The sequence below is a fragment of the Meriones unguiculatus genome, chromosome 16 (assembly GCF_030254825.1).
Source record: "Meriones unguiculatus strain TT.TT164.6M chromosome 16, Bangor_MerUng_6.1, whole genome shotgun sequence".
NCBI lineage: Eukaryota > Metazoa > Chordata > Mammalia > Rodentia > Muridae > Meriones > Meriones unguiculatus.
The window spans coordinates 23,083,743-23,100,226 of record NC_083363.1 but is presented as its reverse complement, the minus strand read 5'-3'; the positions used below and the strand labels follow the sequence as shown (position 1 = coordinate 23,100,226).

General features: G+C 41.5%; 1 protein-coding gene across 6 annotated transcripts in view; it reads right to left on the bottom strand.

The window, feature by feature from the left end:
- The window catches only part of Ccar1 (cell division cycle and apoptosis regulator 1), a 50,650-nt gene extending 34,681 nt beyond the window's left edge, over window positions 1–15,969 (bottom strand). For 2 of the 6 annotated variants that reach the window (XM_060369450.1, XM_060369451.1), the window contains exons 1-6: window positions 15,845–15,969; window positions 14,498–14,619; window positions 8,523–8,695; window positions 7,660–7,704; window positions 6,529–6,561; window positions 2,750–2,943 (exon numbers count right to left, since the gene is read on the bottom strand). In XM_060369450.1, coding sequence (XP_060225433.1) covers window positions 2,750–2,943; window positions 6,529–6,561; window positions 7,660–7,704; window positions 8,523–8,695; window positions 14,498–14,570 — 518 coding nt within the window. In that variant the 5' untranslated portion in view covers window positions 14,571–14,619; window positions 15,845–15,969. Of the gene's footprint in view, window positions 1–2,749; window positions 2,944–6,528; window positions 6,562–7,659; window positions 7,705–8,522; window positions 8,696–14,497; window positions 14,620–15,764 lie in introns of all 6 variants that reach the window. The other 4 variants (XM_060369446.1, XM_060369449.1, XM_060369447.1 and 1 more) reach the window with 3 other exon arrangements.
- Window positions 15,970–16,484: the final 515 nt, after the last annotated feature.

The window sequence follows — 16,484 nt, the reverse complement described above, 5'->3', positions numbered from 1 at the left end:
AAAGGGCAAATATAAACACAAAAAAGAGTCTTCCAAATTGATTTGTACAATTAAAAGAGATCTTCCCACATAAAAGATTTATACACTTTATTTTTTGTTTGTTTTGCTTCCTTTCTTTTGGAGACAGAATCTTTATGGAGCCTTGGCGTGCCTAGAACTCACTTCTGTACACCAAGCTGGCCTTACAGAGATTTGACTGGCTCTGTCTTTCAAAGGCTATAGTGACTTTATATGGGCCACATGTATGACAGGGCCCATAGAGATCATAAGAGAGTGTCTGATCCCTGGAACTAGAATTACAGATGTTTGGGAACCATACGATAGGTGATGGGAACCAGATATGGGTCTTCTGCAAGAATAATAAGTGCTTTAAACTGCTAAATCATCTCTATAGTCCCTAAAGATTTTATTTTTAATAATCTGGGTCTGTTGTGGATATGGTTACATGAACTAGTACCCTAGAAGTTAGAGGTATCAAATCCCCCTGGAGCTGGAGTTTCAGGTAGCTGTGAGCCACTTGACTACCTCCAGGTTCAGTGATAAACCCTGATTCAAAGGCAAGGCTGGGTGTGGTGGCACATCTTTAATCCCAGCACTCAGAAAACAGAGGCAGGCAGATCTCTTCTATGAATTCTCTCTGGTCTCTTCTATGAATTCATGTCTAATCTGGTGTCTGGTCAACATATAGAGTTGCAGAACACCAAGGCTACGTAAGAAACCCCTATCACCTTCACCCACCCAAAAAAAGAGACTGAGAATACCCCAATGTCTTCCTCTGTTGATACATGCCTGTAACAACTCCATACATGTACATAAACAACACATACACCACAGTAGGTAGACACACACATACACACTAATCTAAAAAAATAAACCTAGGGTGCTGGAGAGATGGCTCAGTGGGTAGGGGCACTGTCTGCTCTTCCAGAGGTCCTGAGTTCAATTCCCAGCAAGCCCATAGTGGCTTACAACCATCCATACTGGAATCTGATGCCCTCTCTTGACATGAAGGCACACATGTAGATAAGATAGAACAGTCATATATAAAATAAGTAAGTAAAAGTTCAAAAAATTCTGAATAATCTGAAAAAAAAAATCCTATTTTCTGCAACCACCACCATAAAAAGTAAGAAGGAAATACTGATATTTTTAGAACACCAAGGGCAGGTAAGCTGCTACATGTCTTTAATTCCAGCACCTGAGAGGCAGGGCAGGCAGATTTTTGAGTTTGAAGCCAGCCTGGTCTACAAAGCGAATTCCAAGACAGCCAGGACTACACAGTGAAGCTCTGTCTCAAAAAAACCAAACCAAACCAAACCAAACCAAAACAAGAACAAGAACAAGAACAAACAAAAACCCACTAAAAATCTGATCCAATTAATTTATTTTTTCAATTGAAAAACAAATGTTAGGCAGTCAAAGGTGGCACACGCCTTTTATCCTAGCTCTCAGAGGAGGCAGAGGGAGTTGGAGCTCTGAGGTCAAGGATGGATTAGCCTACAGAGTAAATTCCAGAACAGAGAAGACTACACAGCGAAACAAACAAACGAAGAGGAAAAAAAAGAAAGAAGGAAGGAAGGAAGAAAAGAAAAAGAAAACCAATTAATTGCCAGACAGGATGGTCACACCTTTAGTCCTGGCACCCAGAAGGCAGAGGCAAATGGATTATTTATGGGGGGGCTTGAAGGCCAGCCACACTAGCAGAGATGTTGAATTTCAAGTTAAGTGGAAGAGCTTATGGTAAAAAAAACAATAAAGAACAGGGCTGGAGAGATGGCTCATAGGTTAAAAACACTGGCTATACTTCCAAAGGTCCTAATTCTCAGCAACCACATGGTGGCTCAGAACCATCCATAATGATACCTGATGCCTTCTTCTGGCATGCAGGCAGAATGCTGTGTAAATGAAAAATAAAAAAAAAAACAAAAAGAGAGAGAGACTAAAGAACAAAGCTAACTCTGGCCTGCACACACATGTACTTAGGTGAGTATACCTTTCCTTCAAAGCATGTATGAGCACATACACAAATATACATGCACACAAAATTTAGAAAAAAAAATTTAGTCAGTTTTAAGTATGTAAAAATCAAGATTAGATTTTAAGCTGGTCATGGTGGTACACCCCCATAATCCCAGCACTCAGGGAGGTAGAGGCAGGTGGATCTCTGTGAGTTCAAAGCCAGCCTGGTCTACAGAGTGAGTCCAAGACACAGGGAAAGTCTGGGGGTTGGGGGGAGAAGAAAACAAAACAAAACAAAACAAAACAACAAAAAAAAAGACTAGATAGACCCAGCTATTCTAAAACTATGTAGATCAGGCTAGCCTAGTAATCACAGACGTCCAGTCTCTGCTGGGATTAAAGGTATGTGCCACCACGCCTACCTAATTTTATTCTAAACCTAGACTTGAATATGTTACCATAACTAACACCTAACTGATAAAACAAAGAATTAAGAAATTAACACTTATTAGCAAGCTGGAAGACTAAGCCTGATCCCTGGAACCCACATAACAGTAAATAACAAACTCCTACCTCTAACCTACACTTGTGTGTAAAACCCATACATATATACATACATATAGAAATGCAATTTTATCTAAAAAGAGCATACATAAAAATATACAAATAAATTATTTAAAAATAAAATTATAATAAATACATTATTTAAAAATAAAATTACAATATAATTTTTGCCATGATTAAGAAAATGTTACATGTATCCTCAATCAACATGTAATGAAGTTTTTACCCAAGCTGAAAGAATACATCTTCATCCACAAATCCAAATGTGTCATGGAGCTTTGTAACCACTCCTGTGAAAACACGCTGCTTCTGAGGTTGAGTTTGCTGCTGACTGGACCTTGGTGTTGGATATGATACAGTAATCTGTGCCGCAGGCTGAGGAGTTGACAGGCTAAGGCTTGTGGGCAATGCAACAGCTGGCTATCAAACAAAGCAGAATCACATTAAGACTTGCAACTGTCTAAAGATTAAAAATGATTGTAAACTCCAGTATTATACTATAGTAAGAAATCACTCCATTCCCAAAACAAACAAAGAAAAAGCCTTCGAATTTTGGCAATTGCTTATAATCTCAGTGCTGGAAAAGAAGCTACTCCTGCTCACTGACCAGACAGTCTACACTGCACAGTTCCTGTCTCATACAAAACAAAACAGTAAATGGCACCTAAGGAGCAACACCTGAGATTGTCACCCACCTTCATCAAATGTGTGCTAGTATATTTATGCATATATATTAGTTTGCACCCATCTCAAAACCCAAAACCCAAGTATGGAAGCTCATGCCTATAATCCTAGCATATGAGAAGCTGATGTTATGAGGCTCAATTGCCACAGCCTTGAGCAAGGGAAACTAATATGATATCCTAACTCAAAAGACCATTCAACCACACAATGCTTCTGCTAAAGGCTTAGCAAAGTCCTAAGTACAGAAAAAGAACCCAACATTTCTTTTTTTTCCCCTGAGCATTTCTTTAATTTGACCAAAGTTACTATCTAAGAAAATTTCTTTAACTTACTGTGCTCTCAAGCATAGTCTGGAAGATATTTATTCTAAGGAAAGGAACTTCTATTAACTGGAGAGTTTTGTTAGGAATTGAAAATATGAGTCAGAGATATGGCTCAGCAGAGTCATTACCAAGCCTGATGATCTGAGTTCAAATCTGAGAACCTACATAGGAGGAGGCAACTGACCCCTGAAAAATCATCCCTTGATCTCGACATGGCATTTAAGGATTTACTTATGTTATATATATTACTGCTCTATCTGCATGTACACCTGTATGCCAGAAGAGAACATCAGATTTCAGTATACATGGTTGTGAGACACCATGTGGTCGCTGGGAATTGAACTCAAGACCTCTGGAAGAACAGACAGTGCTCTTAACCACTGAGCCATCTCCCCAGCCTCCTTGACATGATATTTAAACATGCAACATTGATAGGGGGTTTCAAGACAGGGTTTCTTTGTGTAGCCTTGGCTGTCCAAGACTGACTTTGTAGACCAGGCTGACCTTGAACTCACAGAGATCCATCTGCCTCTGCCTCCCTGAGTGTTGGGATTACAGGTGTGTGGCACTGCATGTGGCTTCAACACCACATATTTAAGAAGTAAATAACTTTAAACAAATTTTTAAAAGAAAATTAAATATCTGTCCAATTATGTTTTTGTTCTGTGGTATGTGTTCAAATGTGTGTGTCTCTCACTCCTGAGAATCAAACCCAGGGCTTCAAACAAACTAGGTGAGCAGAGCAGAGCAAATTTAGTTTTGTTTGCTTGATAAAAACTTCCTATGTAACCCAACTGCTTCTGGGATCCCTTGCCTGTTGAAGGACTATAGATGTGTATCACCAAGCTTGGCCCAATTTTACTTCTTTATTTAAGAAAGATGGGGGCAAGGGGTCTCTGGGATAGGGGGGCTCCCAGGAATCTATGGGGAGACTCTAGCTGGGACTCCTAGCAGCGGAGGATATGAAGCCAAGTCACCACTCCTGTAGTCAAGGACTTCCAGTGTAGGGGGAGAGACACCAACCACTCATAAAACCTTTGACCCAAAATTTGTCCTTACTGCAAAAAATTTAGGGATAAAGATGGAACTGAGACTGAGAAAATGGCCAACCAATGGCTGGCCCAACTTGAGACCTACCCCATGGGAGAAAGCCAACCCTTGACATCATTAATGATAAGGTGTCAGTATCTACTTTGCTTGCAGACAGGAGCCTAGCATAACTATTCTGAGAGGCATCACCCAGTAGCTAATGGAAACAGATGTGGAGACCCACAGCCAAACAATAGGTGGAACTCCAGGAATCTTATGGGAGAGTCCAGCAGGAAGGACTGAGGGAGCCAGAGCGGTCAAAGACATCACAAGGCTTACAGAGTCAACTAAACTATGTCCATGGAAGCTCACAGAGACTAAACCACCAATCAAATACCATGTATAGGCTGGACCTAGGCCCCTTACACATATGTAGATGTACAGCTTGTTTTCCTGTGGGTCTCCTAACAATGAGGGTTGGAGGAGGCTGTCTCTGACCATATTGCCTACCTTTAGTTCCCTTTCCCCTAGCTGGGCTGCCTTTTCTGGCCTCAGTAGGAGAGCATGCACGTAGTCCTCCTCCCTTAATATGGCAGGGTGGATTGGTGCTCATGGGGAGATGGGAGGAGAGGGTGTGAGGGTGGGACTAAGAAGAGAGGAAAGAGGAGGTTGTGATCAGACTGTAAAGAAATTACATAATAAATTTTAAAAAGGAAAAACACTAAGAAAGCAAATCAAAGAAAGGAAGAAAAAAAGAAAGAATTACAATTTCTCAATTGAAGTGTTCTTGTTGGGTTTTTCTGTTTGTTTTAGATAGGATCTCACTTTGTATCTTGGGCTACCTGAAATAGAATAGATTGGCCTTAAACTCAGAGAGGCATCTGTCCCTGACACTCTAGTGCTGGGAATGAAATCATCCATCTACATTTAAGATTTTTATTTTTTATTTGTATGAGAATGCCTGGAACTTGAGTTAGTTACAAGCAGCTGTGAGAAACAGATACTAGAAACTGAATGTCACTCCCCTGGAACAGCAGCAAGTTGCCCTTAGTTGCTTGCTCAGCCATCTCTCTAGTCCCATGTTTTTTTTGGTTTATGAGACAGGGTTTCTAAGAGTATAGCCTTGGCTATCCTGGACTCGCTTTGTAGACCAGTCGGCCCTGAACTCCTAGAAATCTACCTGACTCTGCCTCTCTGGGAGCTGGGATTATAGACATACGCCACTATGCATGAACTTATTCCCATGTTCTTTCTTTTCTTTTTTTTTTAAAAAAAAAAGGGTCTGGGGAATAACTTAGCTGCTAGAATGCTTGCCAAACGAGGGTGATGAAGCGAAAATGATTATGTTGTGTATGTATTACATGCACTCAACTGTGCAGGTGTAAACACACAAGTATACAAACATGGAGGCCAGAATAAGACATGAGATGTTTTCCTTTATGTTCTCCAGTTAATTGACAAAGATCTCCAACACTTTATGAACCAGACCTAGTGGAACATGTGTAATCCCAGCACCAGAGTTAGAAGCAGGAGGACAAGAAATTCAAGGTCAACTTTGGCTACACAGCCAGTGAGGCCAGACTGGGATACATACAAGAGACCTATCTCAGAGAAACAAAACAAAGCCAGGTGGTGGTAGCACACATCTTTAATGCCAGCACTCAGGAGGCAGAGGTAGGAAGATTATCTGAGAGATCAAGGCTAGCCTGCTCTACAAAGTGAGTCCAGGACAGCAAAGGCTACACACAGAAACCCTATATTGAAATACCAAAAATAAGTAAGTAAAATAAATGGAAGCATATAATACACAATACATTATTCTCAACACAAAACACAGTGGCATAATTTTTATCTTTAACAATAAATATTGCAATATTATACAAACCAAACATGTTATCTTTAAACTCTTATTGAAAAACTACAGAAATAACTCAGATGCTCAAAAGAAATAAATTAACAGCAAACTAACCTGTGTTAAAATGGTCTGCTGGGGTTGTTGTAACTAAAAATAAGAAAACACAAACAGGATCAGTCAGTATGACTCTTTCAGAGATGATTTATACAGGCATTCTGTTTTGTTTTGTTTTCAAAGTTTTATCTTTACATATATATCTATTACTGCACCAAGTGTATGCTTTGTACAGGTGTTTGTGATCCACCAGACATGAGTATTGGAAATCTGACTCTGGAACTGAAGTTACACAGTTGCTGAGTCACCATATGAGTACTGAGAATTGAATCCACATTCTGTGGAGGACCAGCAACTGCTCATAAACACAGAATCTCTCTAGACCTCTAATCTTGGTTTTACACAATAGCCTTTTTATTAAAATAATGTGAGAAACAACATGTAACTAATTACAAGGCTTACAACTATCTCAAAACATACACCAGTTATTTCTAAGTAACTCATTCAATAAGTATTAAGCTACATTTAATAAAGAAATTGGAGCCCGTTGTAATGGTGCACATCTTCAATCCCAGCCCCTGGGAGGCAGAGGCAGGTGGATCTCTGTGAGTTCCAGGCCAGCCTGATCTACAAAGCGAGTCAAGGACAGCCAAGGCTACACAGAGAAACCATGTCTCAAAAAACCAAAAAAAAGTAAATACATATATAAATAGATAGATAGATAAGACACAGACACCTGTTAGATTTATAATTGCCTTATTTGCCTTGGGTTGGGCAGATATTTCACTTATACTGTCTCATTATCGTCCATCCCCCAGCCCCCACCCAAAATCATCCATCTTAATCCTCCTGATGAGGATAGTGAGATAATGTAAGTGAAATATCTGCCTGACCCAAGGTAAATAAGGCAATTATAAATCTAACAGGTGTCTGTCTTATTATTTGTGATAGTGGGTTAAGTAATAGCGCCATGATGATCATAGGGCTAACAATAAACATTATATAGCCCAACAGCCATTTTTCAAATTTGCTACAACAGTTTAGCTATTTCCTATGCCACCCAAAGGATTAAAAATTATACTTTTAAGGTTGATGGCAAGAAGGAATTTACAAAGTATACCACTTTAATTTGGGGAAAGAGGAAAATGGCTGCTTTTAAATCAGTTTTTAACATGAAAAATTTACACGAACCTGTTGTTGCACACTATACAAGGCCTGCTGAGGTTGTGAATATTGCTGAAAAAGAATATTAAACAAAGACAAGGTTAAGAGTATTCATTTTCGAAATAATGTACATACAGATAAAAACTACATACAGATAAATGTACATACAGATAAAAACTATTCTAGGCTAGCTATACTCCATCTAAAATTAACAAAATGATGATTATTTATATTCTGAGAGGCATTGAAGCCAGAATTTTCATAAAACTGATAAGGCATATATGTCCAACTCAGGAACATGAGAATTTAAAATTGTGCTGGGCAGTGATGGTACTTGCCTTTAATCCCAATACTTAGGAAGCAGAGGCAGGTAAATCTCTTCTGAGTTTGAGGCTAGCCTGGTCTACAGACTTCTAAGACAGCTAGAGCTACATAGTGAGACTCTGTCTCAAAACAAACCAAACCAAAACAAAACAGGTAAAAAAGACAAACAGAAGAATTTAAGATTTCTAACTATACAACTATACTTTATGCAAAGCATAGTTTAAATTTGTTTTGTCTTCAGCTATATTCCTGCTATGTAATTCCAGTAAGGCCTCGAATTTAATAGTCTCCTCTCCTTTCCCAAGTGCTGAGATTATAAGTACGTACCACCAAGAAAAGCTACAGTATAATTCTTCACTATTTAAAATACAAAGATAACAGCCAGTAATACTAGGACATACTTGGGATGCTAAGTAGGAAAACCATAGTTCAAGACCAATAGAAACAATACAGACAACCTGTCTCAAAAACAAAACAAATGAACAAATCAAAGAGAAAACATAATCAACAGCAAAAATATGATAGACTGCCATTTTTATCACCTCATGCATCACTCAAAAACTCACCTGCTGTAATGCAGCTGCAGCAGCTGCAGCTTGTTGCTGCAGTGCTGCAGTTTGTGTTAACTGATAGTTTGCTGGCGTCTGTGTGGTAAGGCCTGCTGCCGCCAATGCAGTCTGCTGGGTATAAATGGTAGGAGACGCTCCCAGAAGTGATGGCTGCTGAACACCTAGTGCAGCTAAAATGAGATTAAAAGGGGACAGCAATCAAAATTACTTGGTTCCTCTCCCGTGACTCCCACAACAAAGAAAAACTGGATCCACTATCCCACACTGCAGTAAAACAAGCAACTTCACCTAGACCCAGAGTCTGTGTAGTGGCATACACCTTTAATCCCAGAACTAGAAGGTGTGGGGTAGAGAGGAAAGCAGATTCTGTGAGTTTGAATCCAATAGTTTGGTGTATATACCAAGTTCTAGGACAGTTGAGGCTACATAAACTTAGTCACAAATAAATAAAAATTATTTTCAACCAGGCTGTAATCCCTGCATTTAGGTGTAGGCAGGAAAACCAAAAGTTTAACAACAGCCTAAGTTTACCAAATCCAGGCCAGAGTAGGCTACGTCAGACTTTCTCTGAAAAGTAAAACAGATTTTTTTTTTTAAACTCTTGTTTTACTAACCTAAAATTTACTCTTGGGCAGCAAACTAGCTCAATACTAGCTCAGTACTTGTGTGGTAAGTAGATGACTGATCTTCAACATTACAACAGAAAAAAGTGAGAATGTATTGTTTTATCTACAAGCAGGATGAGAAATTAAGAACAGCTTCTGGGAAGAATTGACCCTAACAGCTTTCCACTGGACAAGATTTTCAATGTACCTCTTCTCCATATTAAAGACTTATAAAGCTGGGCATGGTGACACACACCTTGTAATCCCAGTACTTGGGAGGCAGAGGCAAGCTGATCTCTGTGAGCTCAAGTCCAGTTTGGTCTGCAGAGTAAGTTCCAGGACAGCCAAGACTACACAGAGAAACCGTGTCTCGAAAAAAGAAAGGGGGAAGACTTATAAAATTGGGGTGGTAGCTAAAAAGACAACTCAGTAGTAGGAACACTTAAAAGTCATATACACAGATGCAGACAACACTCACCCATTTGCTATTCTTCCAGAATGAAGACCAGTGTTGGAATTCCAATATTCATATTGGGTGGCTCATAACTATAACTACTCCAGATCTAAGGGATCTAACAGCCTCTTCTGGCCTCCCCAGGCACACACATATGTGGCACTCGCTAACACTGACACATACATACAAATAAAAAAAACAAGCCAGGGTGTAGCAATACATACCTACAGTCCCAGCCCTAGGCTAGAAAAGGAGTACCAGGATAACCTAAGCTATTTAAGAAAACTACACTCACACACACAAAACCTAAGATTTAAAAAATCAGCTTTATGTTGAGTATAGTGGCAGAAGCCTTTAATCTCAGCCTCTGAGGAGTCAAGAGGAAGGTAGATCTGTGAGTCCAAACTCACTCTGCTTTACACAGTGAATTTCAAGCCAAGGCTAGAGTATGGGCCCCTCAAAAAAAAATAATAAAAGTCAGTCTCACAGGCTAATAAGATGTGTAAGCATGAAGCTCACTGATGGGCCCATAGTGGGAGATGATTCCTGGTGGAAGTGGAGAGAAGACTGCAAAGTTGTCTTCTGCCTGCTCCCTTCCCTAAAGTCCTCTGACAGTCTCTCATACACGCACACTCAACTTACTCACTCAAACATAATTCCAAAAATAACCAAAACACACAAAGAAAATGGAATTGGTCTTTAAAAATATATAGACACCAGCACTCAGGGGGGCAGGAGTTCAAGGCCAGCCTGGTCTACAAAACAAGAGTCCAGGACAGCCAAGGCTACACAAGAAACCTTGTCCTGAAAAAAAAAAACAACAAACAAACAACATCAACAGAAAGAGTTCAGTGGGTTGGCTGTTCCATGCGTGTTTGGAAGGTAAGAATGTTGAGAGCACTGCAGACGATGGATGGGCTTGTGAAGTTTCAGAGAGAAGTAACACTCTGTGAGGGCTGTTCCTATGCTAGTCTGTATTAAGAATCTGCAGTTCTGGTCAGCTGCGGGTGAACAACTGGATGACTTAACAAGGCACCAGACCAATAAGTGAATCCTTTGGCTTTGTTAGGACACTCAATACCTGTCACCTCAGGCTAAAGAATCAACTTTTTCAAAAGACCATATGCCACTGGGCATGGTGCCACTACATCACTGACAGAAGTCGAGGCAGGAATTCAAGTTAGGAACCTAACTTAGTCCCAACACTCAGGAAGGTAGAGGCAGGCAGATCTCTGTGAGTTCGAGGTCAGCCTGATCTACAAAGCAAGTTCCAGGACAGCCAAGGCTACACAGAGAAACCCTGTCTCAAAAAACCAAAAAGACCCTATGCCAGGCATGGTGGGACACACCCAGGAGGCAGAGGAAAGTAGATCTCTACTGTGAAGCTAGCCTGGCTTATAGAGTAAGTCTATGAAAGTCTATACAATGAAAAACTCTGTACATGCAGAAAAAAAACATCCCTCTCTCTCTCATATATAATGCCTAAAAAAATAAAAATTTTAAAGTTTAAAGCTAGGTAGTGGTGTCGTATACCTTTAATCTCAGTACTTGGGAGGCAGAGTTCAAAGCTGGTCTGATCTACAGAGCTGGTTCTAGGATAAACAAGGGCACACAGAGAAATGTCTCACAGAGAAAAAAAGAAAGTCTGGGATGTGTTTTATAATGAGATAGTGCTATTCATAGGTGATCATGGGGATAAACACAAAAGGAAAAGCTGTAGTTGAATTATAATATGTGTGCTGGCTAGTTTCACAATACCTTGACTCAAGCTAGAGTCATTAAAGGGGGAGTCTCAATTTAGAAAATGCTGCTATGAGACTGGATTGTAGGCAAGCCTGTAGCAAGGCCTTTTCTTAAGCACTCCTCTGTGGCCTCTGCATCAGCTCCTGCCTCCAAGATCCTTCCCTGTTGGAGTTCCTTTGATGATGAATAATGATGTGGAAGTATGAGCCAAATAAACCCTTTCCTCGGCCATGGGGTGGGGGCGTGTGATGGTGGTGTTTAATCCCAGCACTCCAGAGGCAGAGTTCAAGGGCAGCTTGGTCTACAGACTGAGTTCCAGGACAGCCAGGGCTACACAGAAAAAGCTTTCCTCCACAAGTTGCTTTCGGTCATGGTGCTTCACCACAGGAATAGACACCCTAATCAGAACAACGTGTTTGTGCTTCATGTTGACAAGGGGTCAGTTATTTTGGGTCTTTTTTTCCCCTTGCCTGTCAACTTGACTAGAGTTATCTAGGAAGGGGGGGTTCACAATCAAAAATATACCTCCATGACAGGCCTATAGTCAAGCCTGTGGGGAATTAGTTCATACCTTTAGGTTCCTAACTTGAATTCCTGCCTCAACATCTCTCAGTTATGTAGTGTAAAATGTAGTGATGAGTTGTAAAATGGAATACTCCCTGACAAGTTGTTTTTGGTTATGGTCTTTATCAAAGCAATAGAATTCTTACTAGGACAACCACCCTGTGGATAAAGGGTGCAGATGGAACCCTGGAGTAACTGCTGTGAGCTGGAGAGATGGCTCAAAGGTTAAGAGCTGTTCCTCCAAAGTTCCTGAGTTCAATTCCTAGCAACTACATGGTGGCTCACAACTATCTATAATAAGATCTGGGGCCTTCTGTTGCTCAGGCACACATACAGGCAGAATACTGTATAAATAATAAATAAATATTAAAAAAAACCCAACTGCTGTAAACTGTCCTTTGACGTACACATGTGCAACCATACAAATATACAAAATATATAAATAAAACAAACCAAAAACCCCACAAAACTAAAAAGAAAAAAAAATCCACAAAACTGAAAATTTTGATGAAGACTGCATAGCATGTGCAAAGTCCTGAAAAGGAGGGGAGTGAGGAAAACAAAATAAAAACCCACAGTAAGTAACAAATGACATTTATTTGTTTATGTTTCGATTTATGACTCAGGAAAATGGCTTTTTAACTTTACTTTGAAATTTAAGTGTTTCTTTAAGAAGCTTACAGCTATTTTTTTCCCTTAGCCTATTAGTTACCTGGGTTTTGTATGGTTGGTTTTGTTTTGGCTAACAGAGAATCTCACTATGTAGCTGGACGTCCTAAAACTTGCTATGTAGACTGAGCTGGCTTGACATTCACAGAAATATGACTGCCTAGCTGACCATGGTGGCACATGCCTTGAATACCTTGAATCCTAAAATGTGGATCTCTGTGAGGCCAGCCTGGTCAACAAAGCAAGTTCCAGGACAGCCAGGGCTACACACAAATAAACCCTGTCTCAAAAAAAAAAAAAAAAAAAGAAATTCATGTGCTTCTGCTTCTGCCTCCTAAATGTTCTGGGATTAAAGGAATGCACCAAGAGCAGGCAGAGGCGGAGGCAGACACAGACGCAGACACACAGATACACAGACAGACAAGAGCACTTGTGGTCAAGAGTGGCCTGAAACGCACTAAAGGATAACTTGAACTTCTGATCCTCCTACCTCTACCACACAGTGCTCCATTTCAGGAATGCAGCAGCATACCCGGTTTATGAGGTGCTAGAAATTAAATCTAAGGCTTTGTAGGTGCTGTATAAGCACTTCACTGCTAAAACATGTCCTTTAAGGTCCCCGGCATTAAGTTCTTATAGAGTCAGTATTTCTACATTAAATTCAAACAACTGAAAACCATAATTGAACCAGCAATATGACTCAATGGGCAAAAGCACTTGCCACACAAGTCTAACAACCGGAGTTCAATCCCCAGAAACCATTGTGGAAAGAACCAACCCCAAAAGTTTTCTCTAACTTCCACAGAAATACAGACCTGCACTCACACACATTATACACACAAACAACCTAAATTAAATTCACAAGACCTACCCTATATGATGAAAGAAAAGAAACAACTTCTACAACTTATCTCTGAATTCCAAATGTGTAATCAGTCTGTCTGCCTTCTCTCTCACAAACATATACCCAAGAGGCAGAAATAAATGTAATTTTCAAAAATACAAATCATTTGTGGGGAGTTAATGAGACAAGGTCTCTCTATGTAGTCTTAGCTGTCCTGAAACTCACTCTGTTGACCAAGCTGGCCTCAAACCAGAAAAAAAAAAGAAAGGAAAAGTCATATAAAACATTTAATAAATTACAGCAGTTAGATATATCTAAAATATTTTAGTTTTGGGTTTTTGTTGGTGGGTTTTTTTTTGTTTTTTTTTTTTTTTTTTTTTTGCTGCTGTTATAAGTTTGAGTTTTGTTGTTCTTGTTTTGTTATTTGGCTTTTGTTTTTGTTTTTTGAGATATGTGTCACCATGTCTGGCCTAAAATACGTCTTCTTAAAACTCAATATGCTAAACAAAATATATTTCATTTGAAGCTCAGATAGATTAAATCCCCAGCATCACAAAGGCAGAAGGAATGAGAGAGGGAGGGAAAGCTAGTTGGTTCATTTTCTCTAATGAATTAGTATTCTATAACACATAATTAAATCAATTTTAATTAGTCATGATGGTGCATGCTGTTAGTCCCAGCACTTGAGAAGCAGAGGCTGGCAGATCTCTGACTTGGAGACCAGCCTTGTCTACAGAGTGAGTTCCGGGACAGCCGGGGCTATGCAAAGAAACCATGCCTGGAAAAACTAAAAACCCAAAGCAGAACAAAACAAAACAATAAACGATAAACTTAAGGCATTTGAAAACTTAAAGCTGTGCAGTGAAAGAGAAGGAATGAGAACACGTAAGTATGAAAATAGGACAAAACTAAAAAAAAAAAAAAAAGTAGATGTTGTTTGTTGTTCATGTGTTAATTTTCAAAACTATCTTAAAATATAAACGCTACACCATTTACAATCATTTTACTGTCCTGTGCACCACACTAAATCACAACTGAGACAACCCTTACACACAAACAGCACATTTACAGTCCAAGTGTTCAGTCGCCTGACCTGGTTGTGAAACCGCAGTGGCTGTAAACTGAGTAGCCCATGGTGGATTCTTCTGTCCTCCAAATTGAGCCATGATACAAGGGGGGAGAAAAGCTTCACTATTTCTCTTCTATAGCAGATATCTATAAAGAAAGGATTCATGTTTCAACGCTGAATCGAATTACAAATGTAACAAAAGGCTATTTTAGAGAATGATTGCTATATTGAAGACATGTTCCAACAGAGAACTGGAAGTAGTGTGTGCAAACTGAACATTTGAAATAAAACAAAACACACTACCAACAAGATCACTATGCATACCCTATTTTTAAAAGAAAGGCTTAGGGGTGGACTTAACTTCCTTCAGTGACCACAGTTAACATTTTCTAAAAAGGCCTGGGCACTCTTGGTGGAGCAGCCTTTCAGCCCAGCAGAGTCAGGCAGATCTCTATAATCTCCAGGCCCGCATGGTTTACACGGCGTTACAGACCAGCTAGGGCGATCTAGGGAGACTCTCTATATAAACAAACGAAATGAGCAACTTCACAGACAGACACAGAAAGGAAAGCCCTAGTGTTTCCTCAGGCGATGGGCTGAGGTCATGCAGTGGTTAAATCAATAACGGAAACTGCGCACAGACCCCTCCCCCATAAAGACGGAGACATTGATGAATACCATTTTAATAACGAACATAACTTTGAGGGAATCACTACAGCCTTTGTCACCGTAATCTCCACGAAGGGGGGGTAGGGGGAAGGCAGTTGAGAGAACGCAGACCTCAAAAAGAACCACTGCAAAGACCCCCTCCCCCAAAGTCAAAGAGAAAAGTAAAAGATGGGCCTGGCATCCAGGGCTGGGGACCCAACGCGCCGGCCTGGGACACCCATCTTCCTCCCGCCCCAGCCTCCCCAGGGCGCTGGCCGCGAAAAGATGGAACCCAGCGCCTCAAGCCACGGCCACAGCGCCTACACCAGCCCACAGGCCGTCGCGGTCCCCGAGGCCCTGGGGCCGGTCTGCGAGAGACGCCAACCCCCGAAGACACTTCCCGCCGCCCCGGGCCGCGCCACGGAGCCGCGGCTGCGTGGGCCGGGGACGGTCGGGCCCCGGCCGGGCAGGCTGAAGAGCGCAGGCCGCACCTGAGGGGCCGGAGCCGGCGCGCTGGGGGAAGGGCGGGCCGCGCGGGGCCTGCTCCGACCCGCACAAAAGGGACCATGTCCCTCGCCCGCCCGGCCGCCGCCGCCGCCACGGCCCGCCCGCGGCCGCCCCAACCACGGCCCTCCCTACCCACCCGCCCCCCGCCGCCGGCGAGCAGACGCGGCCCGACTCGGCCTCCACCGCTCCAGAGCAAAGCACCGACCGGAGCTTCACCTGAGTCGGATCCGGGTTAACAGCGAAGCCATTTCAAAACCCGTCAAGCTCAGGAGCATGCGCAGACCCCTCTTCCTCCGCGCCGCGCCTCCTCCCGACTCCCCGAGGGGTGAGCGCGTGCGCAGGGACGTTCGGCGTGCGCGCTCCACGCGTGCGCGTTCACTAGGCAGCCGGAGCGAGAGCGCGCCCAAGCGGGTTACGTTGGCTTCGCTTAACAATGAGGTGGCTGTCCTTGCCCAGGCTCTGAGGCCAACGTGGTCCGCACTACAAGCAGTCACGTGGTCCGGCCTGGGTCGCCGCCATCTTGTGGCTGTCCCTATTCTAGTCCAGTGCTATTTGCTTGGAAGAATGAACATGTAAGATCTTAATTTTTTTTTAAATTGGAGATATCACTAACAAAAAATGTTCAATTTCTGTACTATACACTCACATACACCACATGTGTATATATGTTTTCCACATGTGACCCTGACAGGATTCGAACTTCTTGACTCAGAGAAATCCTTCTGCTTCAGCCTCATAGTGGCCGTTGCTTACAGGCACAAACAACTGAGCCAGGAAGGATTTAAAAGTAAAATCAATCAATAAATAAATAAATAAACAAATAAATAAATATATGTTTTATTACATTCTTTTTATT